Source organism: Chiloscyllium punctatum, chromosome 2, assembly GCF_047496795.1.
Source record: "Chiloscyllium punctatum isolate Juve2018m chromosome 2, sChiPun1.3, whole genome shotgun sequence".
Taxonomy (NCBI): Eukaryota; Metazoa; Chordata; class Chondrichthyes; order Orectolobiformes; family Hemiscylliidae; genus Chiloscyllium; species Chiloscyllium punctatum.
In genome coordinates, this window is record NC_092740.1 from 111,294,970 (window position 1) to 111,321,540 (window position 26,571).

At 39.7% G+C, this 26,571-nt stretch overlaps 1 protein-coding gene across 25 annotated transcripts in view; it reads left to right on the top strand.

Annotated features, from left to right (window-relative positions):
* Positions 1-26,571, top strand: part of LOC140487787 (receptor-type tyrosine-protein phosphatase delta) — a 2,436,480-nt gene that overhangs the window by 2,346,093 nt on the left and 63,816 nt on the right. For all 25 annotated transcript variants that reach the window (XM_072587053.1, XM_072587138.1, XM_072587046.1 and 22 more), the window contains 2 exons: positions 2,463-2,586; positions 25,156-25,331. In XM_072587053.1, the coding sequence (XP_072443154.1) occupies positions 2,463-2,586; positions 25,156-25,331 (300 nt within the window). The remainder of the gene's footprint in view (positions 1-2,462; positions 2,587-25,155; positions 25,332-26,571) is intronic.

The window sequence follows — 26,571 nt, forward strand, 5'->3', positions numbered from 1 at the left end:
TGGGTTTCTTCCAACAATACAAAGTTGTGCAGGTTAGGTAGATTGACCATGCTACATTGCCCATAATGTCCAGGGATGTATATTTTCGGTGATTAGCCATGGAAAATGCAGAGATACGATAAGCGATTGGGTTTAGATGGGATGTTTTTCAAAGGGTCGCTGTGGGCTCAATGGACTGAATGGCCTGCTTCCTTACTGTGAGTCTATGACAGCAGCTAAAGTGTTTGCGAAAGATTTTGGTGTGCATTTTAGAAGCCTACAAGCAGTGTGTTTCATAATAATAGGTTTTTAGGAAAAGTTAATTTAATAGCACAGTGGGTTAACTTTTTAAACCTCCATCACCACTTTCAGATTTTGGTAGATACCCTTTCCTGCGTGGTGCTGCTGTGATGTTGAACTCCAAATGTTAATGCTGTAACAATTGGACATTTTCCAGAACCATTCTCATTTGAAATGGTGCAATTTCTATCAATGATTTATTTGTAATATTGCTCACCTACGGACAGCAAATTAGATGATTACGAAATGTGGTTGTGCATATAAAGGTGACAATTGCAATTATGTTGGTTTTGTTTTAAACTGAGGTGATTGAGTGCAAACTCCAGTGGTAAAGGGGTAAAACACTGAAACAGGGAACCTTGTGTCAGTTGTCAAAGAAAATAATAACCCATCAAGTGACAAAACGAACCCTGTGGGTCATTAATAGTGCTACAGCGAACTCACAGTGGGCTTTATTAGAAGTAAATTGTGACTTTCAGTCCTTGCTGTAATATTGCAGTTGGAGATTTATTTTAATAGGCACCATTGGAAAGATGATTGGACTAGAGGTGTCAAGGGTTTACTGAAGTGTCGTCCCTATATCTTGTTGTAAGTTCCTTTCGTGGAGAGGAAATTATGGTCCTTTGTATTTCTGGTTTGCTTAATTATTTTCCGATGGCTCTTCAAACATCAGAAGAGAATGAATATAATTTATTTTGTGCAGTTGCACAGCTGATGTATTTCAGACCATCACTGGTCTGAAAAATATCCTGGAGCCTTTGGAGGAGCTTGTGATTCATGGGTGTGAAAATAAAATTTAATTTTGTTCTTATCCTTGTAATGGAGAAGGAATTGAATAAGTAGTGCACATTGTGCTCTGAAGCACTTTGTATTATAATGTTTTGTTTGTAACTACAGATTGGGGTTTCACAGCAGCCAGTAATTGCATTGTGTGTGTTTTCATTATAGGAACGTTGGATTTGTGCCTATACGGTAGATTACTGCGTTCAGCAGAGAGGTCACACTCTAATGCCAGTGACCCTGAAAAATTAATAAGGAGTATTGCCATGTTTGTGATTTACTCAGATATAGCTGTGTACATAATGAAGACTTAAGGCTCTGTCACAACTACAAACCACATTGTTTGGCTGTTTGGTCACAAGTAAATGATTTTAAAAGCTGGTGTTGACCTTCTGTTGACTTTTTAGCAACAGCCTGATTCTATTCCATGTAATTATTTGTAGTGATACAACAAGGTTATTTAAGGTTGCTACTGCCCCAAATAAATTCACATTATTTTTATGAGGTCAAATGAGTAATAAGAGAAAAACCAAACAAACTACTATAGATTTACAGTGATAGAATACCAGAAATATAAGCTGTTTCCATTGCTTTGCAGTTGCTTGCTGCACTGAGTGGGAGCTGAGACTTGGCTTTTCCAGTGATAAATGTGAGTGAATATGATGACATGTAAGGAAATAAGTTCTTACAGAACAGTCTAATATTCACAATAGCCAATCAAAATACTTTCACCTTTTACAAAAAGGGAAAATATGTCTTATTTTGTATTACTGTGTATATGGAACAGATATGTAATAACCGTTTCAAATTGCAGGCTGTAATTCAGTAGTTTTGTATCTTTTGATATCACTATGTATTGAAAACTATTAGTATAATGATCTCAACATTAACGAAGTCCCAGGTATGTGGTCATATTATAAAGATCACCATTAATACTTATAGAAAAATAATTCCTTGTGATTAATTCCAACTGTTGACTATTTAGAGGAACATCTTTTTGCATTTCGCCAATGATCTCAATTATACTGAACTGCTAAATTTTGTTTTCACAATCCAGATCTACATACACTAAGTAGGTTCAATCAGTATAAACAAGCAGAAGCAATGCATCCACATGAGTCCAGCATAATCAGAACCTCGGACTGTTCTGAGAGGATCTGAATGTCCAAAACAGCGAAAAGCTTCAACTTTTTTATTCCTCTTTCTTTTTTATAAACCACAGAACCACAAGTACAGAAAATGCATCATAAAACGTTGAGGGTGAAAACGAGTAAGAGATAAAACTGCTGTGGTGGGATAGCCTAGGCATAATCAAGAATAACAAATGACTGCTGCGTCTCAGAAATAATATTGTCTCAGCTCCAACAGATTTCTCTTTCTTCTGCTTTTCTCCCTCAATCTAGTCAATTGATCCTGGCCAGCAGTTTACATGGGAACATTCAAACATGGAAGTCAACAAACCAAAGAATAGATATGCAAACGTAATTGCATATGACCATTCACGGGTTCTCTTATCTGCGATTGATGGTAAGTGAAGTTTCTGAACTGACACACTTGTGAAAATCTGAACTTGGCAGCTCCTGACCTTTGGGAAAAATCTGCTCTTGGGAAAAGTCTCATAAAGTCACACTTCGAAATGTTCACTTCTTCCTTCAGGAATGAAGTTGGGATAACAAGCTAATTCATTTTTCACTTTGAGCAAAATCCTGGTGACTGTGTTATCATTTTGCTTTCTTTATTGTTTCATGGGATGTGGGCATCACTGAATTGTTTCCCTTGAACAGAAAGCTTGCTAAACCAATTCGGCAGGCAGTTAAAAGTCTGCTATGAATTTGGCGTCACATGTAGGCCAGACAGAATGAGAAAGACAGTTTCCTTCCCTAAAGGATATTAGTTAACCAGGTGATTTTTTTTTACAACAATCAATAAGAGTTTCATGGTCACCATTTACAATGACTAGCTCTATATTCATATTTATTAAATTGAACCATGGTCTGATTTGGACCCATTTCCCCTAGCATTTGCTTTGATCTCTGGATAACTGGTTCCAATGATGTTACCACCATCTATTCGTAATGGAACCTACTCAAAATCCATATCAAGTGATTTTCAAATTGACCATATTCTGTAGCAGCTGGCAGTTGGCTCAAGCAATGGTAGAACAATCGTGCACAAGCAATGATAGTAAAAATAAACAGCCCAGCATTTGTTACAATGTTAGCATTCAAGGAAATTGTGAAAGTTCAGCCCTGACATTTGAAGGTGCATTCTCATCCTCTGGAAACTTGAACCACAGTGACAGAATAAGTTATTCAGTTTACTAAAAGGTTATTCTTAAAAAGATGCAGAAAGTTCCACCCAGAAAAAGCTGACAGCTTTCCAAAGATATTCATTTGGAGAAATGAACACAATTACTTTTGTACCTGGCTGAGTTTTTTTATATTTATTCATGGGATGAGGGCATTGCCAACTGGGCCAACATTTTTTGCCCATCCCAGAAGGTAGTTGAGAGTCAACCTTGTTGTGGGTCTGGAGTCTCATGCAGTCCAGATCAAGTACCGATGGCTTTATTGAACCAAATAGGTTTCCCAACAACGGTTTCATGGTCATCATTAGACTCTTAATTCCAGATTTTCATAGCATTCAAATTACACCATCTGTCACAGTGAGATTCGAACCCAGGTCTCCAGAATATTTTATGGGTCACTTGATTAACAGTCCAGCAATTTGGCCATCATCTCCACAGGGTAGAGTGACTACATTGCATTGAAAATTGGTGAGCTGGGCTTTCTGAGAAGATAGACTCAACAGACTTATTGTGTAAGGTAATGGTTCTGAAATGTTTAATATATATTGAGCCAGCATTAGGCTCCATCCAAACTGATAATGTTTTATGGCCTTGCATGGGAAAAGGAGGCATCTAGCTTGATATCCCAATGGAGATGTATATTACATCATTGTCTCCTGATTGGCTAATGAAACATCAAAATTGAGACTATGAACTTGTAACTATTACTATCATCCACAAACAACATCTTGTTAAGATAGCTGCTTCATTAGAAAAGACTCAATCACACTTCATCTTCGACCCCTGCTGACCAAGTGGTTCCTTGATTTATTATGACGTGTTGACATTTAGTTAGAGTGCTCTAGCAGGGGCTATCTAAATCTTATTGTTCATTTTAAAAATGGATTGGTGGCAGTATTCTACCACGATTACTGTATTTTCATGTACATGTATCTGGAATACTTCTTCTACTCTGCACATAATGAATTTAGTGACAAAGTTCAGAAGCTTTACAGAATTAGTGGGAGTCCATCTTCACTAATAGACCATTATAATGTGAAAGCAGAAAGGCTGGAAAGATGCCAGGACATCAATGTCAGAAAAGAAATAAAGATTTTTCATATTTATCAGAGCCTTGTTCGCAATTTGCCTTTCTCGGTGCATATGTAATTAGAGTTTTTACAGGCAATTGTACTTTATAAGATTGTAGTATTCAGTAACATTGTATTCTATACAAAGCTACCAGGATTAGTTGGAGCAAACCTTAATATTTTGGCTACATGTTTTAAATAACTTAATTTAATTGCATTTTCTCAAGTCATTGTTATTCTGAAAATATTTACAATAAATAAGGCAGTTCATGATTGGCACTGAAATACTAATTATACTTGAATTGATTCATCCCTAAAATGTTATCCATGTGCTAAATAGCATTATTTCTCAGTCTGACAGCCCAAAACAATGCATCTGGGAAACAGAATAGAAAACCTTGACAGTTTGGCATGTTTGTTAACATTCCAAAACATGAATAGGTTTCCAGTTTTCTGATATATTGCAGTTGAAATGGATTTGAATCGTCAATGACCTCTGCAGTATTCATAAAAATTAAACTCCACCCGAAGTCACACTTGAATCTTTTTTTTAACAAACATCTCATGGTGGGTATCTGCAATACATTGACTGGAGAAGGTTAGAAGGAGTTTAATTAAAATATTTTAAGATGGTAAGATTGTGTTATAAAATAGTTGACATTTTATCCTGGTTCCCATGTTCACTTTTTTTAGATTAGATTAGATTAGATTACTTACAGTGTGGAAACAGGCCCTTCGGCCCAACAAGTCTTACACCGACCCACCGAAGCGCACCCACCCATAACCCTTCCCCTACATTTACCCCTACATCTAACATTACGGGCAATTTAGCGTGGCCAATTCACCTAACCTGCACATTTTTGGACTGTGGGAGGAAACCGGAGCACCCGGAGGAAACCCACGCAGACATGGGGAGAATGTGCAAACTCCACACAGTCAGTCACCTGAGGCGGGAATTGAACCCAGGTCTCTGGCGCTGTGAGGCAGCAGTGCTAACCACTTATATTACAAAAACATTCTCTCTCCATGTGTTGTCCCTTTCTCCTTTAAATCTGCAGTCATCGACCCATTTCTCAAACAACTAAATCAACCTTTTGACCCCATTTTTCCTGGAAACTGCCACCCACCTCCAAACTCCCTTTCCTCCGCACAATCCTTGAACATGATATTGGCACCCAGATTCATTCCTGTCTTTCCCAGAACTTCAGGTTCTCTGTCCTGCCACAGTACCAAAATGACTCTTCAGCAAAATTTGAAATGATGTCCTACATGACTTTGACAAACTTTCTTTCTTGTCCTTTTCAACCTCTCTCTCTCTAGCCTTTGACACGGTTGAATATGTCTTGCCCGTGCAATGCTTTTCCACTGCCATTCAGCAAAATCAGGCTGATTTGATCATCTTAAACTCCACTTTCCTGCTCTTTCCCCGTAATTTTTAATTCTCTTACTGATTAAAAATCTACCTACCTCAGTCTTGGATATACTAATGAACGAGCCTTGATCGCTCTCTGCAATAAAGAATTCCACACATTATCCTTTAAAAGTGCTCTCACCTGGTTGCATTCTGGCTATCAAACTATATCCAGAGAAATAGTCTTGCTGCTACACCTGTCCCCCAAGGATCTATCTTTTGTTTCTTATCTACATGCTGCCCATCACTGAAATTGTCTAGAAGCATAGCATTAATATTCACATGTATGCTGATGAAACCCAGCTCAACCACACAAATATTCTTATTGATTACACCCCTGGTGTTCAATAATCAGACTGCATATCCACTATCCAATACTCAAAAAGGAAATGACTACTCAAAATATTAGGATGCCTGAAACCAATGTTTTCAATCCCCACTCCAAATTCTGATCCCTAGCTAGTGACTCCATCAATTCTCCTGGCAACAATCTGAGACTGTTATAAACAGTTTATAACTTTGATGGCACATTGTTTCCTAAGATTATTAATGTTAATGCTGTCAATAATACTGCATGTTTTACTTCTGTAACTTTACCTCTGTGTCAAATCATCTACTTATTCATGCTTTTGTAACTGCTAGACATGGTTATTCCAGTGTACTCCTGGCTCATCTCACACATAGTATTCTCCACAGGTTTGAAATAATCCAAAATATTGATTGTGTCTTGCTTCAATTTCTCTTTTCGCCACCTTGTGTTTCTTGGCCAGCATTAGCTCCCAATAAAAAAAGTTTTGAATTTACAATTCTCATCCTACTTTTCAAATCTTCCATGATCTCACTCCTTCCTGTCTCTGAAATCTCCTCCAGCTCATCTGAAAATTCTATGCTCCTCTAATTCTGGCCACTTGACCATCCCATGTTTTATTTGCTTCACCATTGGTGACTGTGTCTTCAGACGCTTGGACCTAAGTTTGGGAGTATATAGCTATACCTTTTTGAATATAAAGTTATTTTCTTCCCTTAAGGTGGTGCTGAAAATCTACCTCTCTGATTAAGCTGTTAGTCACCTTCCCTTATAGCTCAATTGGTATTAAGGGTCATTTTGTAATTTTCATGTATAAAATCTTGAGATGTTTGCTTTTATCAAAAGCATTATATCAATATAAGATTTTTTTACAGTGTGATCGCAGAGAGAAAAACATACAATTTCCTCTGGTTTGATCATGTGTGTTGAGTGATTAAAAATTTTAGATTACCAGCATTTTGAGTAGAGAGATTCAGATAATTTTAATGTAGTTTTTAAAGCAATAGGTGTGACACAGATCACAGCTGTTTTAAGAAAATAACCTTGAAAGGCAATGGGGAGAGAGTGTAATAGTGAGATTAATTTTCAACTAATGCAGGAAAATTCTGGCACAGCTGTGATTGGTTGATTAGCCTCCTCGTGTACTACGAATTTTTGTGGCTTTACTTTTTTAATGTCATCTAATTTGGTAAATTCCCAATCAGAGCTGTTACAACAATGGAGAACAGACTTTGAGTCAATGTAGTATTCTTTTGGAAAAAAAATTGCACTTCATTGTAACAAGTATCAAGTGAAATGAACACAAAGAAGATGGCCCATGTTTAACATCTGTGAAAATTGTGAGACTGAGCGCTTAAAATTGCCTGGTTACTAATCTGTACTGGATGTGTCAGGTGCTGACAGTTCATGTTTTCAATTTACTGAACAGGCGACAGTCACACCCACTTTAAAGTTACAAGACTCATTGGTACCTAACTGCAATTTCAGCAGCTTATCTGGGAACTTGTGGTGAAATTTTGATAAAGTGAAGATTTCCCACCATAACTGTCTCACCAAAACTGGATTGACATTATGTTTGAATCTCATGCATATTAATACATTTACATGTCTGGCTGCTAATCATGACAGATTTCTCTTGTGCCTTGATTTGAAACTTGTATGTTAGTAATAACATTAACAATAACTTATGTCTCTCTGTTCCATCAGCAGATAGATTCTCGTGTGAAGAGGTTGTTAAATCCTAAACTGTACAATTAATTTATATGTATTTATACTGCACTCAGTCAAAAATTTCACAAATATTCTTTGATGAATTATAATTTCTAAAAGACTCAGTCATGGTCTATTTTTATCTATGAGACACATCATAAGCTCAGAATAACTGAAAGAAGTAATATCTAGTGAACATTTTTCTAATGCATGAGCAGCAATCTAAGTAGTAGCCCCCAAAAGTTATGAGTATTTGCAGATAATAGCCAATTTATTGTAAAGTTAATTTTGAAATGTACTGGCAAATAACACTTTTTTTTAATCCTTCTTGCATTTTCAGCAATGATCAACATCATAGCGCAGTTATAGGTCTGAAATATAGAATGTGTCCTCCTTAATGTACGGCAACACCAAAGCAATTATCAAAAAGTAAGATCATAAGTAGTAGGAGCATTTAGTCCAGTGAACCTACTCCACCATCTCACAAGTCTGTGATAAATCTGATAGTGGCCTTAACCCCACATTACTCTGTAACCCTTGCCTCCTTTGGAGATCAAAGACCTTTCTAACTCAGCCTTGAATGTATTCAGTGATGCAGCCTCCACTGATGTCCATGGCAAAGAATGTCAAAGATTAATGATCCTCTGGGGGGAGAAATTCCTTGTCAACTCCATCTTAAACAGTTCTTGAAATTGTTTTTCATTCACTCATGTGACCATAAAACATGGGAGTAGAAATTAGGCTATTCAGCCCATTGAGTCAGCTCCACCATTCAATCATGGCTAATAAGTTTCTCAACCCCCTGTTTTCTCCCTGTAACTCTTGATCTCCTTGATACTCAAGAACCTATCTATCTCAGTCTTAAACATACTCAATGACCTGGCCTCCACAGCCTTCTGTGGCAATGAGTTCCATAGATTCACCGCTCTCTTCTGGCTGAAGAAAGTTTTGTTTAGTTCTAGTTGGTGATCACCAGACTAGAGACAACCTTCCAGTATGTAACTTATCAATTCTGCCCTGAAGTTCATATGCTTCAATAAGATCATCTCTCATTTTTTCTAAATATCAATGAGTATAGATGCAATTTGCATAAACTTGCCCCAAAAGATAGCTGTTTGATCCCAGTAATGTCTGATAAATTCTTATGTGCCCTCTTGAAACAGCTTCCAACAAAACTACTTCCCTCTTTTGATCCATTTTGATCTTAACACTATCCTGTACAGCAATACCAAAGCTTCCAAACTTTTATATACCATCTTCCAGCATTGAAGACCACTTTCCATTTGCTTTTCATGCTTATGTTCTTTTGATTCATTTTTTAAGGACACACTAATTGATTTGTCCCACAGCATTTGACAGTCTTTCTCCATTTGAATAGTATTCTGCTTTTCTGATCAAAGTGGGCAACCTCTCAAATTTGCATTTTATAAATCATTCCAAGTTTACTTGAAAATTCCAGCATCCACAGTAACTTTGCTTTCACAATATTAGCAGTTCATGGTCACTATTTTTGTGTAATGTTAACCTGTAACTGTGGTATTTGCCATTAAATGAAAAACTCTTCGTATTGATTTCTGGGCCCTGTACTGCTTACGGTACAAAGCTTGGAAATTGGTTGAATTTGACAGCTTGAAAGCAGACTAACTGCTAATGAACCTAGTTTCCCATCTTTGTTATTCTCACCAGGCCCATGAAATGTCATGAACACTGTACCAAAACATTATTAAACATAAAAAATGTTTGTTGGTTTCTACAGGACTTACAACAGTACCTTAATTTCATTGAACTGAAAAGATTCTCTCTAATCTTAAACTCTGTAAGCGATGTATAAGACATTCATCCTAATTTCAGGAGTAAAGTAATCATTATCCTGAGAGAAATATAGTTGACCACAACTGCGCGTTACATTTTAAAAATATAACTAGGTTCCCTATAAAAGCAGCTGTGAAACACAACACTGTCTCACACAGTCATAGCGATCAACAGCACAAGAAAAGCCCTTTTTGGTCCACCAGGTCTGCACCAGTAAAGAAACAACCATCTAATTATTTTCTCAAAGCCTTGTGTGTATTGTATGCCTTGGCATTGCAAGTACACATCTAAGTAAGTCTCAGCACTAAACACTTCTAGAAGTATTGGAAGTGGATATTAAGAATAATAGCAAAATTGAATCTTGGTGAATCATATGATCATATCACTACCACCCACTCAAAGGGCAAAAATGTCCAGACTTTGGTGAGACTCATTTGCTCACAACACCATTATCCCACGTTCTCAAACAAATTGAGGAGGGTGGAAATGATGACATGTCTAATCCAGCAATAAAAGATCTCTGAGTGAAGCACTGAGCATACAACTGGGAATGCTGCCAATGTGTGAAGGTTGTGACCCTACCCTTCAGTTTTCAGCCATCTCTCTGAAAGTCACGATGGATGTAGTTGGGACCAGAAGTGTTCTGGTGTGAATAGGAGAAGGTCAATAAGCAAGAAATGAGTTGCTGTTCCTTCAGCTTTTATTCAGCTTTAATGGAGTACTGCAGCAGGCCAAAGACAAAAATGTTAGCAAGATGGTGCATTGGAATGGCAAGCAACCTCAAAATCAGCATCGGGCTTGCAGATAAAGTACAGGTGTTCCAACTCTCATCCAGAACTGAAAAAAATAATTAGTTTTACTTCCAATTTATATTCTCCTCTAAATGTCACCTGGTCATCTCTGAATCATCCCTCCCCTTCACTGTTTCTATTTCTGGTGATAGGTCCAAAAATATTCACCAATATCTATTACAAATCCAACAAATGCCACAGTTACCTTGTTACTTTACTTCCTCATACTCTGCTTTCTGTAAAGACTCCATTCAATTTTCCCAGTTTCTCAGACTGTTGTATCTGTTTGAATTATGCTACTTTCTATCAGTCCCTCCTACCTGTCTTCCCTGCTCTTCAATCAAGGTGTCTACAACCTGTTTTCCACATTTTTGTGCTCATTTCTTCCCACCTCTCCCAGAATTGTGAAAGGGTCTGCCTTGTCCTCAATTTCCACCACTCCACAAAGGATCGTTGTCTGCCACCTCCAACAGGATATCACGATTTACACATCTTCCCCTCCCCATGATGTCAGCATTCTGCAGGGGCTGTTCATTCCATGAAACCCTGATCTACTCATCCATCATTTCCAACACCTCTTCAACCACTCCCTCATATAATCATAGAAAGTGTAACACTTGCCCCTTTAGCGGCTCCTCCTCACCGTCTTAAGGCCCCAAACACATCTTCCAGTGATTTACTTATACTTTCAATCTAATCTTCCGTGTGCATCGCTCACAATGTGGTCTCTATACATTGAGACCAAACGTTAGACTGCTTGTTAGAATAACTGCTCTGACTGCAAGAATGACCTCTATCATCCAGTTATGACATTTCAATAACCATCTCGTTCTGATACTAGCATTTCTATCCTTAGCCTGCTGTAGTGTTCCAGCGAGGCCCAACTTAAGTTAAAGGAGCAGTGATTAATTTTCCAATTAGGCACAGCCCTGATGTATCAGCATTCAGTTCAGCAACATCATTCCCTGAACTCTGATCTTCATTTTAATTGTCCCCTTCCATTCTCCCCTCCATTGTCGTGATTGCATGTGTTCCTTACCAGTAGACTTGGCATTTTTAATGCTGCTAACATCTACCAAAAGCCTTGCTGCTCATCTATATCTCTCTTCCATTATACATGAGCACTCCTTTTGCTGTAGGGCACCTTTCAGTTCTGCTACACACACACACACACACACACACCCTGCCCCTTGTTTCTTCCAGCACATAAAATCCATCACTTTTCCAGCCCCATCTTCAGTTCTGAAGAAGAGTCATATCGGGCTTAAAACATTAATTCTCGCTTCCTTCTTCACAAATGCTACCAGACCTCCTGAGTTTCTGCAGAACTTTCCGTTTTTGTTTCAGCTGCTTGAAAAAAGTTATTTTGTGTTGTTTGAGTCACCACTTAGTGAGTACACCAACTATGTATATATCAGCATTGATACTGCATATGCACAAGTGCAGAAAGATTTGAACTGTAATGAAATGAATTTGATCTACTGTTATGCGATAACATTGAGAAGGTAGTTCTGCTTTCCATTAATTGAAGCAGAAGAAGCTTGAACACACTGATGAATTTTAGGATGGCCACTAGTTTTCTAAACTGTCTGCAACATAAATGCTGGACTAATAACATTACAGTAGATTTCACATTCTAAATGGATGTGTTTTAGAAGATCCACAGCACACAAGGTTATGGGCCAAATGCTGGAAAATGGGATTAAAATAGATGGTTGTTTTTGACTGGCAGAGATTCAATGGGCCAAAGGGCCTTTTTCTATGCTGATGACCTCTCTGACCCTGTGAAGTATTAGCAGAGTTCAGACAGAGTAATTCAGTGTTATCAATTTATAAGCACAGATAACTGATTTTCCTAATTAGAAAGCTGTGTGAGCACTGCTCAGTGCCTCACCTGGAATGTTCCCAAATTTGAATTGGTCATCATGTGCGGAATAAAGATCAGAGCTGCGTGATTACTTGCTTCAAATATCAACTAAATGTTGGACTTCTCACCAATGTATATATTTTTGACAAACAATTCACAGGTTTTGAGTTGCTGACATATCACAAAGTATTGTATACCCTTCGAAAACACAATAGTGATAATAGCATAACTACATTTTGAATATGTAAATGTTTCTGACAGCTGTAGGTTTTGAGACAAGTTGCCATGGAATTGACCTGTGAGCATTCTATTTTTCCATTCCATGTTTTTATTGGGAATTAACATATTCAGTATCTAATGGATGTTCATTGCACCATGTCTGTGTAATTGAAATGAAGCTCATTATTATAACTGGAAATCCATTTAGTTTAGGCATCCCAATGTAAGAGCCTTGCTTTTTTTTTAATATTTGATAAAGTGGACAGGTTATGCTTGTAACAGTGAGATGCAACCTCTTCTAGGCATGAAAAATATTCTTATTGGAGTTGACAAGTATGTGTCCCCAAGGCTGTTTGAGTTTAAAATAATGAACTACAGTATCAGAATAAGGGCTAGGCCATTTTGGATTGAAATGAGGAGGAATTTCTTTGCTCAGAGAGTGGTGAATCTCTTCAGTTCTTTCAGCCAGAGAGCCATGGAGGCTGACCACCCTTGATTTCTTTGTTCAGTCTTCCCTATATGGAAAACAGAATTCCATTAAAATGAAATCTATAGACAAGAGCAATGTGTGATTGTCTGCTCAGGTTCTTGTCAGAGCCATAGGATCTCAGGGAATTATTTTATCTATCATGCCATTCTCGTATTGAGTGTCACTCCTCTTAGTTTTCACCGTAGTCCTGCAAATTTTCTCCTGGTCAACCTCAGAACAAACTCATTCTGAAAGCCACTGTTGAATGGATTCATTTTGAAATAGTGGTAGAGTCATATAGCACAGAAACATATCCTTTGGTCCGACTACTCCACGCTGACTAAACATCCTGTATCTGGGATAGTCCCATTTACCAGCATTTGGCCAATTTCCTGCTAAACACTCCCTAGTCATATACCTATCCAGATACCTTTTAAATGTTATAATTGTAACTGCTTCCACCACTTCCTGTGCCAGTTCATTCCATAGATGCACCATCCTCTACATGAAAAAATTATCCCTCAGGTCCTTTAGAAATTTTTCAGCTTAAACTTGTGCCCTCCAGTTTTGAACTGTCCCACCCTTGGAAAAAGATCTTGTCTATTCACCCTATACATGCCCCTCATTTTTTTTATAAACTTCTATAACATCACCTGTCAGCCTCCAAGTCTTCAGGGAAAAAAGCCCTAGCCTATTCGGCCTCTCCCAACAACTCAAACCCTCCAGTCCCAGCAACATCCTTGCAAATATTTTATGCACTCTCAAGTTTGGCAACATCCATCCTATAGAAGGATGACCAGAGTTGTATGCAGCATTGCCTAACCAATGTCTTGTAAACCTGCAACATGACGTCCAAAATATTATACTCAGTGTTCTGTCCAAACTCATTCTTCACCACCATGTCTACCTGTGACTCCACTTTGAAGGAAATATGCACCTGCACCCCAAGGTTTCTTTGTTCGGCAATGCTCCCTGGGGCCCTACCACCAGCTGTATAGCTCCTGTCCCAGTTTGCCTTACTAAAATGCAACACCTTACATTTATCTAAATTAAACTCAATCTGCCACCCCTCGGCCCATTGGCTCATTTGATCAAGGTCCAGAGTGCACTATCCACTACACCACCTATTTTGCTGTCATTTGCAAATTTACTAACCATGCTTCTTATATTCACACCCAAATGATTTATATAAATTAAAGCTTAGCACTGATCCCTGTGGCACAGCACTGTTCACAGGCCTTCAGTCCAAAAAGCAACCCTCTACCACCACCCTCTGTCTCCTACTTTCATGCCAACCTTGTATCCAATTAGTTAGCTACCCTGGATCCCAAGTGATCTCGTCTTACTAATCAGTCTACTGTGTGGAAACTTGTTGAATGCTTTGCTGAAGTCCATATAGACAACATCTACCACTATGCTGTTAGGTCAAAGTAGTTCATATGAAATTGACATGAAAGACAACTGAGATGTAAACATTTTGTCCATTTCTTGAACAACTGGGAAAGTTGTGGCCTTGACAGAAGGTAGGGTGTATATGCCAGCCCGATCTTGGAGGGAGTAAATTCGAGACCATTGTAACTCACTGCTTTCAAAATAAATTGTCTTCATCTCACCACTGGCTCATTGGCCAATTGCCTTCAATCGAAATTTTTTGACAGTGAAAATATATTTCTTTTGTTCACTGATGGGATGTGGGTGTCACTGGCTGGGTCTAACAGTCCCTAGTTACCCTTGAGTTTCTACATTTTTACTCTATCGAAATCCTTCATAATTTTGACTAGCCTAATTAAAATTCTCCCTGGAGTCTTCCCTGATGTGATCAGAATAATTTCTATCTTCTTTTTAGCTTCTGCACCTTGCCCCAGTCTGGGTACCAAGCTCCTGATAAACCTATGCCATCTTTTTTTCAAGATTTTACCTAACATTTTTAATTCTGTATGGCCTTACCTTCAATTCCAAAACCAAGGATCTCCGATCCCTTTTTCAACAACAACATCACAATTTGTTCTATGATTGCCAATTTCTAGATATAAACCCATTGCTTCTCCCCACCCCAGGAGGAATGTTGCTTTGTTCCTTAGGAGCCCACTTCTCCACCATAATGCATTGCAGTAAATTGGAGGATGTTCCATTCTTGGCCACAGCATTACTTCCATCAACACTGGAGCTTATTTGTGGGCTCTGCCAGTATGCAAGAAGAAGCTTTAGGATCAATCTAGACGACCCCAAGAAGGTAATTCCTGGGGTTTCAAAGAAAGGACACCAGAGTGCAGGAGAGGAGTTGGGTCTAGCCTGTCAAACTGGTGGCACAGAAGGAAAGTTGGAGTGGAATTGTGAGGGAGATGTCATCCTCAATGCACTCAGGACCCCATTTCCCCCAAATTAAGTGCTCCTCCTCTCTTCCTTTCCCACATTTATTTGACTATGCACACTAGTTCAGTTGACCCTTTATTATTTATTTGCATGTGCTGGATGGGCCGTTGAAACCGGTGTTATGACTGAGCATGGTGGAGGAGGAAGAAGTGGCGGCCTAACATTTTTCCTGGATGGGGGTAGACAGCGTCCAGCCCCACATCTCTATTTGTGCTTCAGTTTACACATGCAAGGCTTTTTGTTGCCTCTCATTGCCCTTCTGTCCATATTGAGTCACTTTGCATTTTCTGCATTGAATTTTACCTGTAATAGGTCTTTCCAATTCACCAGCCTGTGTCCTCCTGAAATCTATCTGTGTCCTCTTCACCATTGACTACTTTTTCAAGTTTTGTACCATTTTCAAACTTTGCTTTGAATAATGAATTTGTGGTCTTTAAAATAAATCAAAAAACATTGACTCTAAACTGTCTCTGAAGTGACACCACAATGCACTTTGGTCCAGTCTAAGAGTAACCATTTACCACCATTCTCTCTTTTGTTTCATTGCTAATTTCATATCCACACCATGACTGTTTATTCCCAAAGGAAACTATGCGGTTTATTTCTCAAAATACTTTGTAAGTTCAGACACCATGGACCACATCACATTAATGAAACCTGTCCATTACTCCATCCAAGAACTTTTTTTTAAGTTAGACGAACAAATTTGCCTTTCATTGATATAACTGATATTTTCACAAAATGACCATTTTCCATCATTGTAGTTCTCTAAAGGTTCCCCTGCCACTGACATGAGGGGAACTTACCATTTGTTCCTGGTTTCCTACTATTGCCTTTTTGAAACAGTGTTAAATTTCAACCCTTCAGTTCTCTGGCACTGTTCTTCTATCTAAGGAAGATTGGAATATTGTGACCACAGCCTCGACATTAGTTTTCTCAGCAATCTTAGGTGCATCTCATCTAACTGGAAGATGCTATTTTTCCTTCAATGTCTCAACCAACATTCACCCTTTGAGCACTGTTATCAAAACAAATCATCCAGCTGTTTGTGAGTATTTGAAGTGCATGAATGAAGATTGATTTTCACGATAAAACAAATACTACTATGTTGCACTTCAAAAAACACTTAATTGGCAGAAGGGTATTGGCAGAAACACCCCCAGGTCCTATATAAATGGAAGATTTTATTTCTTTCTATAAAATCTGGAAACGAGACTGCTGCAGTTGGACTTAAAAATCTCTAATACAAGAAGTTCTTACAATGGAATAGATCAAGCAAAACGTATTTAAGAATAGATGACTGAGTTACATATGATAAAACACAGATATCTTTGTATAAAACTTGTAAATCGTATAAAATCTTGAAAGACAAATTGAGCCAACTCGTGTTACATTTAACGAGAGTTACTAGATTCCATTGGGTGGAATACTGGAAATCAAGCCCCACTATTCCCAGAGTCATCACTGAAGTTTATGATTTTAAAAGTAGAATTCCCCAATTAACTGCCTTTTAGACAAACAGTAAGCTCAAACCTGCTTTTTGTACTTAATAAGAATGAATGTGTATTGCAAGTAAATATATTCCAACTTCACATAAACAATAGTGAACTGTCAATGTTAACTGTCTAACAGTTAAAATTCTAAACAACATGGGTGTAGTGGGTGGAGGGAAAGACAGGGAAGGCAATTCAGTGATCCCGGTCCACAAGGTTTGCTGAGATGCTGCTTCTTGATCCTCCTTCTCCACGTTGCTTGTTTGCAGAAAGTACAGGGTGACTGATTCATCTGTAAAGTTCTCTGAGTTATGAATTCCGTCCCAACTTGCAGAAACAGTAAAGGGAAGTAAACTCGGTTACCTTTAGGCTTGGGATGCTTTTTGCCACATTGCAAAAGCAGTTCCTTCCCTTCCAGAGCCCCAATGGCTTCTAGCCCAAGCAGTCACACCTCAGTTTGTTCAGCTGCCAGGGAGCCAATCACGCAGCTGTTGACAGGTAGGAAGCTTTTCTCATCAATAATTGGTCACTAAATCACTGACCAATCAACTACATGTTGCCACCCAAATCTCCATTTATTCACAGACCCCAATCTCTGGCCTACCTGTGACTATACCTCCCTGCCATGTAAACAAAACTTACAACGAATGTCAGGAATTTATTTTGGGGCAAGTGCTGTTATCTGTCAACAATTCTTGTCTTTAAACCAGTTATCTTCCCATTTCAGTCTGCAATCAAAAATGCAGAAAATTAAAAACATCCAGTCTCTACACTGGGAACGAGAAAAAGGGGAAATCATCTTCCGAAGGTAGAGGGTATGGCTGAGGTACTGAGTTATTTGCATTTGTCTTTACAAAGAAGCTGCCAACAATGGTGCTCTCAAAAAGAAGCTGGCAGAGAAATTTGTTAAACTAAAAATAAAAAGGAAATAGTGAGTTTTGAGAAGACTTGTAGCTCAGATTGAGGTTTTGGATGTAGGTTTGCTCACTGAGCTGGAAGGTTCATTTTCAGATGTTTCATCACCATACGAGGTAACATCTGGGTGAGCCACCAGACGAAGCACTGCTGATTTCTACTTCCTATTTATATTTTTGTATTTCTTTGGGTTGGTGATGTCATTTCATGTGGTGATGTCATTTCCTGTTCTTTTTCTCAGGGGTTGGTAAATGGGGTCCAAGTCAATATGTTTGTTGATAGAGTTCCGGTTGGAATGCCATGCTTCTAGCAATTCTTGTGCGTGTCTCTGTTTGGCTTGTCCTAGGATGGATGTGTTGTCCCAGTTGAAGTGGTGTCTTTCCTTTTCTGTTTGCAAGGAGACTAGTGATAGAGGGTCATGTCGTTTGGTGGCTAGCTGATGTTCATGTATCCTGGTGGCTAGTTTTCTGTATTTTGAAGCTGTGTCCCCTAGTTTCCTGTAAATCACTGAATATCATGTCCTGCACAATGGGAACAAAATTTCCCCCCTTTATACTCCTGTCCCCTTGCATCAACCCATTTGCCTTTCTAATCTATTCTTGTACCTACAGGCCAATGTTATCTGACTCATGTACCAGGACACGTCAATCCTTCTGTATCATCGAGTTCTGCAGTTGCTGTCTAATTAAATAGTATGCTGATTTCTTATTCTTTCTGCCAAAGTATAAAAGTTCACCTTTTCCAAAATTATACTCTATCTTATATTTATTTTCTTTCATTCACTTACCCTGTCTATACCCCATTGCAGGCTCCTTATGTCATCTTCACAATCTATTTGCCAAATTGTCTTTGCGGCATTGCAAATTTAGCAAAGAATATATTCTGTCCCTCTTCCAAGGTATTGATGTAGATTGTAAATAGTTGGGACCCCAAATACTGACTCCTGTGGTACTCCACAGCATGCAAGCTTGAAAAAGACACATTTGTCCCCACACTCTGCTTCCAGAAGCTGACCAATCCTTTTACTGTGATAATTTGTTACCCTCTATGCCATGAGCTCCTGTTTTGTGAAGTAACTTTTGATGCAATAGTTTTATCAAGTGGCTTTTTGGAAATCCTCGGACAACAATTCTACAGGTTCCTCTTTATTTACGTTGCTGCTACTTCCTCAAAGAATTCTAAATAATTAGTTAATCATGATTTCCCTTTCACAAAATCATGTCACCTGAATTAAAATTTTCTAAGTGCCGTGCTATAACCTCCTTCACAATAGATCCGACAATGTCAAATGATAGATGTTAGATTAACTGGCCTGTAATTTCCTGCTTTCTGTCTTCCTCATTTCTTACTATCTTCTAATCTTATGAGACTTGCCCGGAATGGAAGGAATTTTGTAATATCAGGATAAGTATAGTGAGATCCAATGAATAGTTTATAATGAGGGTGATGGAGTATCCCCACTATCGAGAGCCCTGTCTCACCTTTTTGGGAATGCCTATTGAATTAAGTTGGCAATCAATCACTACCAGGCAGCAATGGGCCTTCTCCAGGATTATGGTGCTTGAGGACAAAGTCAGCCCTGCAGAGAGCTACTGGCCAGTTAGAGGTTCATAGCCATGAGTTGGCCGTTGCTGGTAGTGCAGCTCTTCTCTGAGGCCAGCAATTGTCCATAGACCCAAAGGTTGGAAGTGAGGAAGGGAGAGGTGTTAGGGAAGTGAAGGTGGGTTGTCAGGGGCATCAGCAGCAAGGCAGATGTGGCCCACTCAAGGATAATCAGTTGGCACTGATGTGGAAAAGTCATCCATGAACCTTCCCGCCATTGATTTAATTGAGGCAGTGGCAGGCTCCACCCATCAAACCTGTCACAGTGCAGTGAGTTATATTCTGCCCAGTGACACTGAACCCCTGTCATTGAATCTAGCCAACTATGTGATTGTGTGTTGTGATATAGCCTCCTCAATACAAAACTGCAAAGATAATTTCATGCTAGCTTCAACAGACCAAAACCAATGGAAACACTCAGTTGGAGCTTCTGAATAGCCCCGCACTCCTCACAGCCTTAGTCTAGCTGTGGTGCTATAATACTGCACAAGTATAACTCCAACCTCCTTTAGTATGGACCAAAACATGGGACATATGAAGATCCTATCTCTTCTCATTGTGTCAAAGATGAATGTCAAATCCAGCCAAGTTTACGTCCCAAATGCAAATATAAAAACAATGCTTAGTTTTTGTAAATGTCATGATACTTTGGATATTTTCTGGTCAAGCAGATTTTGGGGCATCTTATGATGTATATAAAATGTAATTACAGGACATTTATGCTTATCCAGGCAGTTACCAGGTTAGCAGAACGATATTGGTGGCCTTGTACTCATAGAGTCACAGAGATGTACAGCACAGAAACAAATCCTTCAGTCCAACTTGTCCATGCCGACCAGATGTCTTAAACTAATCTAGTGTGATTTGCCAGTACTTGGTCCATATCCCTGTAAACCCTTCCTATTCATATACCCATCCAGGTGCCTTTTAAATGTAATTGTACCAGCCTCCACCATTTCATCTGGCAGCTCATTGCATTCACACACCACCATCTGCATGAAAAATTTGCCCGTTAGGTTTTTAATTCTTTTTCCCCTTTCATTCTAATCCAATGCTCTTAGTTCTGATCTTCCCCCACCCCAGGGAGAACACCTTATCTGTTCATCCTACCAAGTTTTGAGAAGATTTGTAGCTCAGATTGAGGTTTTGGATGTAGGTTTGCTCACTGAGGTGCAAGGTTCATTTCCAGACATTTCGTTACCCTGCTAGGTAGCATCTTCAGTGGGCCTCAGCTGAAGCAATGCTGAAAATTCCTGCTTTCTATTGATATGTCTGGGTTTCTTTGGGTTCGTGGTGTCATTTCCTGTGGTGAAGTCACTTCCTGTTCCTTTTCTCAGGCGGTGGTAGATGGGGTCTAACTCAACGTGTTTGTTGATAGAGTTCCGGTTGGAATGCCATGCTTCTAGGAATTCTCGTGTGTGTCTTTGTTTGACTTGTCCTAGGACGGATGTGTTGTCCCAGTCAAAGTGGTGTCCTTCCTCATCTGTATGTGAGGATACTAGTGAGAGAGGGTCATGTCTTTTTGTGGCTGGTATCCTCACATACGGATGAGGAAGGACACCACTTCGACTGGGGCAACACATCCATCCTAGGACAAGCGAAACAAAGACTAGCACGAGAATTCCTAGAAGCATGGCATTCCAACCGGAACTCTGTCAACATCACCAACCCAAAGAAACCCAAACATATAAATAAAAAGCAGGAATTTTCAGCATTGTTTCACCTGAGGCCCACTGAAGATGTTACCTAGTAAGGTAATGAAACGTCTGGAATGAACCTTGCAGCTCAGTGAGCAAATCTACATCCATTTAACCTACCAATGCTCCTCATGACTTGATAAACCTCTGTAAGGTCACCCCTCAGCCTCCCACGCTCCAGAGAAAACTGCCCCAGCCTATTCAGCCTCTCCCTATAGCTCAAATCCTCCAACCCTAGCAACATCCTTCTAAATCTTTTCACAGTATTCTTCCAATAGGAGTGATACCAGAATTGCACAAAATATTCTAAAAGTGACCTCATCAATGTCCAGTACAGCCGCAACATGACCACACAACTCCTGTGCTCAATATTCTGACCAATAAAGGAAAGCATACTAAACACCTTCCTCACTATCCGATCTACCTGCGACTCCACTGTCAAGGAGCTATGATCCTGCACTCCAAGGTCTCTTTGTTTAGCAACACTCCCTAGGACCTTACCATTTAGCGTATAAATCCTGCTTTAATTTGCTTTCCCAAAATGCAGCACCTCACATTTATCTAAATTAAACTCCATCTGCCACTTCTCAGCCCATTGGCTCATCTGGTGTCATCTACAAACTTGCTAACTTGCTCCTATGTTCACATTTAAATCATTTACATAAATGACGAAAAGCAGTGGGCCCAGCACTAATTCTTGTGGCACTCTACTGGTCACAGGCCTCCAGTCTGAAAAACAACCCTCCACCACCACCCTCTGTCTTCTACCTTCAAGCCAGTTTGTATCCAAATGGCTAGTTCTCCCTGTATTCCATGAAATCGAACCTTGCTAATCAATCTACTATGAGGAACCTTGTCAACCACCTTAATGAAATACATACAGATCACGTCCTCCTCTCTGCCCTCATCAATCCTTTTCATTACTTCTTCAGAAAGCTCAATCAAGTGAGTGAGACATGATTTTCCACACATGTAGCCATGTTGACTCTCCCCAATTAGTCCTTGCTTTTCCAAATACATGTAAATCTGGTCCCTCAGGATTCCTTCCAACAACTTGTCCACCATCGATGTCAGGCTCACCGGTCTGTATTTCCCTGGCTTTTCCTTACTACCTTTCTTAAATAGTGGTACCACAGTAGCCAACCTCCAGTCTTCCGGCGCCTCACCTGTGACTATGGATGATACAAATAACTCAGCAAGAGGGCCAGCAATCACTTCCTTAACTTTCCACAGAATTCCAGGGTACACCTGATCAGGTTCTCGGGATTTATCCACCTTTATGAATTTTAGGACAGCCAGCACCACTTCCTCTATAATATGGACATTTTTCAAGATGTCACCATCTGTTACCCCTCATTCTGTATCTTCCAAATCCTTCTCCACAATAAACACTGATGCAAAATACTCATTTAGTATCTCGCCCATCTCCTGCGGCTCTACACATAGGCTGCCTTGCTGAACTTTGAGCGGTCCTATTGTCTCCCGAGTTACCCTTTTGTCCTTAATGTATTTATGGAATCCCTTTGGATTCTCCTTAACTTTATTTGCCAAAGCTGTCTCATGTCCTTTTGGCCTCCAGATTTCTCTCTCACGTATACTCTTACTGCCTTTATACTCTTCTCAGGATGCACTCAATCTCTGCTGTAAATACCTGACATATGCTTCCTTATTTTTAACCAAAACTGCAACTTCTCCACTCATCCAGCATTCCCTACACCTACCAGCCTTGTTTTTCACCCTAACAGGAATATACTGTCTCTGGACTCTCGTTATCTCATTTTTGAAGGCTTCCCATTTTCTAGCTGTCCACTTACCTGCGAACATCTGCTCCCTTTCAACTTTTGGAAGTTCTTGCCTAATACCATTAAAATTGGCACTGTACTGAATTTTGCATGTAAAAACACCTTTGGCATTAACTTTAAATCAATTAGCTATTTCTTTAACGGCACATTGCATTTATAGAAAAGTATCTTCAATCGCCCCTTAATTCTATGGTCATTAATGAATATTAATGTAAGTCATAAAGCAGTTTTGATGTGTTGCATGGATGCAGGACCTCCCTGTGGTCTATAAGACGACAAACTAGGATTGTAGGGATTAAACTTGACAGCATTGAGGGGACATGCTTCTTTACATAGGTGCTGCCTCACAGAAAGTTTTGTCTTCTGCTACTTTTCAGGATCTTGTCAACATTTTTAAAGGCTGATTATGTTAAAGAGGGCTTTTATTTGAACTACTTTCTGATTTAAAAAGGGCTGGTTTCTTCCTGTGGATTTTGAGATGATTGTCATTACGCAGTTTGGTAACTCTGGCACGATATTCATTTTGGACTAAACTCTATCAAGTCAAGAGAAAATTGTCACACATTGTGTCTCTTCCCTGCATGTAAATTGTAAGTCTGGTTCAAAAATTGGTTTTAATACATGCAGGAATTTTGCAGAGGCATCAACTCTTTTATTTTAAAACAGTTAACGCCAATGTTAAAATCAAACGCAGGTTTACAGTATGAGAACTTCAACCATCCAGATGTGAATTTTGACAAGCAGCAATCTCCCCTGTAATGTATTCCATGACTCTCATTTGCTGGACAATTTCAATGATAGAATCTATGAAATTGGCTTTCAAAAATGTGCCTGGTGATTAAAAAGCACAGAAAAATATATGCTGTTTGATTTATCTGTCCCTGTCACGATACTCGAAGTAATGCATGGAGATGTGGATGAGGCTTATCGGTGGAAAACATGGGCAGCATCTGTAGCTTGGTACAGCACTGAAAGTTCTTTTTGTGCCAAACAAAACAGACTTTGGCTGCATTTGCTCAAGCTTACTGCCAGCCAGGGAGTTGATGCAAAGAAGCAAAGCCCATTGAGACTGAGACAGGTCAATTTTTTTTGTCTTGCCATACAATCTTTCTCCTTTTAGCCAGGAATCTCTCACAATGGAGCAGACAGCTGTTAAAAAAATCATAGTCTTATCAAAAGGTTTGTTTTAGATTACTTAAATCTGCAATTTCAATAGAAGTATGTATTGGCTGATTTCCTGTTGGCGTGAGGTAGAGCTGACTATATATTTGGAAGGACGTGAAGGCTAAAATTCATCTTCCTTACAACACCCCCCTCCCCCAACCCTAAAATAAATTTGCATCACATTAACTCTTGGCATAGCTTATATGCAGCTTGTGCTGCTATTGATACACACTTTAAGGCAGTGACTGAAGCAAAATGAGACTTCTGCTTAGATGGCATGACCAGGTTTATGCATTTTTTGAAAATAATGCCTGATCACCCTTTGCGATGAAGCATCAATGCTTTATAGTGCAGGTAGCATTTGATTGTTGTTTCAGTCTCTGGTCAAATTTGGTCTTCATCCAAAAAGACAGACACTGCACAAGCCCCTGTCGGAGAGAGGAAAAAACAGAAGAGATGAGTTTTGTTGAGTTGAAAGCTACAGCTTCCTTTTGACTGACAAGAAAGTATGTTGGTTCAATGTGGGAGCAGGCTCAAGAATGACTTCTCAGTCACAATGAAAGTATACTGCTCAGATGGGTCTGAAGAACTTTGGGATTACTTTCAACTAAAAACTAGCACCCATCATTGTAAAGGTGATGAAAAATGCTGCAGAGGGAGATAATACTTTATTACTTCCTTTGCAGAAACAGAACAGTCATTTATCTAATAAATCGGGTATGTCGAAAAATGATACCCTTTGTACCGTTTAGCAAATGATTCCCACTGCAAACCTACATTTTTGAAGGTGCTATAGATTGTTGAGATATAATATCAACTGTTGAGTACACTTCACGTCACTACATCTATCTTTTCTTTGGAATAACACGTGTAAAAATTGCTCCAAAGGTTTTAAATATTAAATCTTTTGAAAGATAGTCTTTGAATTTTCTTATACAGTGTACTCACATTATAAATACATGTCTATTGTCTTGTGAATGTTCTGTTGTCTTATAGCAACATTGACTCCAAGACCAAACTAAAGAAAATGTGTTTTCTGTGGAAATTTTATGACCTATAACATCATTTCCTTAATTCCTTTTGTAGGCATACCAGGAAGTGATTACTCCAATTCCAATTATATCGATGGCTATAGAAAACAAAACGCCTACATTGCAACACAAGGTCCTCTGCCTGAGACATTTGGAGACTTTTGGCGGATGATTTGGGAGCAGCGAAGTGCAATTGTTGTGATGATGACTAAACTAGAAGAAAGATCGAGGGTAAATATTCGATACTTGATGTCATGCATTAAGAGAATTAATGACAAACATGCCATTAACATTAATGTTGAAAATGATATTATTGTTGAACATGCTTATCATATTAGTTATATCCGTGTATGTATGAAAGATTATTGTTCTACCATTTGCCCAAGTACCAGACTGCCTCATAAATCAGGCAGCATCCGAGGAACAGTAAAATCGACGTTTCGAGCAAAAGCCCTTCATCAGGAATACAGGCAGAGAGCCTGAAGGGTAGAGAGATAAATGAGAGGAGGGTGGGGGTGGGGAGATAGTAGCATAAAGTACAATAGGTGAGTGGGAGAGGGGATGAAGATGATAGGTCAGGGGGGAGGTGAGGGTGGAGTGGATAGGTGGAAAAGAAGATAGGCAGGTAGGACAAGTCATGGGGACAGTGCTGAGCTGGAAGTTTGGAATTGGGGTGTGGTGGGGCAAGGGGAAATGAGGAAACTGTTGAAGTCCACATTGATGCCCTGGGGTTGAAGTGTTCCGAGACGGAAGGTGAGGCGTTCTTCCTCCAGGCGTCTGGTGGTGAGGGAGCACCACCTTGTGGTGAGGAGGTTCAGGACCTCCATGTCCTCGGCAGAACGCGAGGGGGAGTTGAAATGTTGGGGCACAGGGCGGTGTGGTTGATTGGTGCGGGTGTCCCAGAGATGTTCCATAAAGCGCTCTGCTAGGAGGCGTTCAGTCTCCCCAATGTAGAGGAGACCGCATCGGAAGCAACAGATACAATAAATGATATTGGTGGATGTGCAGGTAAAACTTTGATGGATATGGAAGGCTCCTATAGGGCCTTAGATGGAAGTGAGGGAGGAGGTGTGCGCGCAGGTTTTGCAATTCCTGCGGTGGCAGGGGAAGGTGCCAGGATGGGAGGGTGGGTTGTTGGGGGGCGTGGACCTGACCAGGTAGTCACGGAGGGAACGGTCTTTGCGGAAGGCGGAAAGGGGTGGGGAGGGAAATCCCTGGTGGTGGGGTCTTTTTGGAGGTGGTGGAAATGTCGGTGGATGATTTGGTTGATGCGAAGGTTTGTAGGGTGGAAGGTGAGCACCAGGGGCGTTCTGTCCTTGTGACGGTTGGAGGGGTGGGGTCTGAGGGCGGAGGTGCGGGATGTGGACGAGATGCGTTGGAGGGCATCTTTAACCACGTGGGAAGGGAAATTGCGGTCTCTAAAGAAGGAGGCCATCTGGTGTGTTCTGTGGTGGAACTGGTCCTCCTGGGA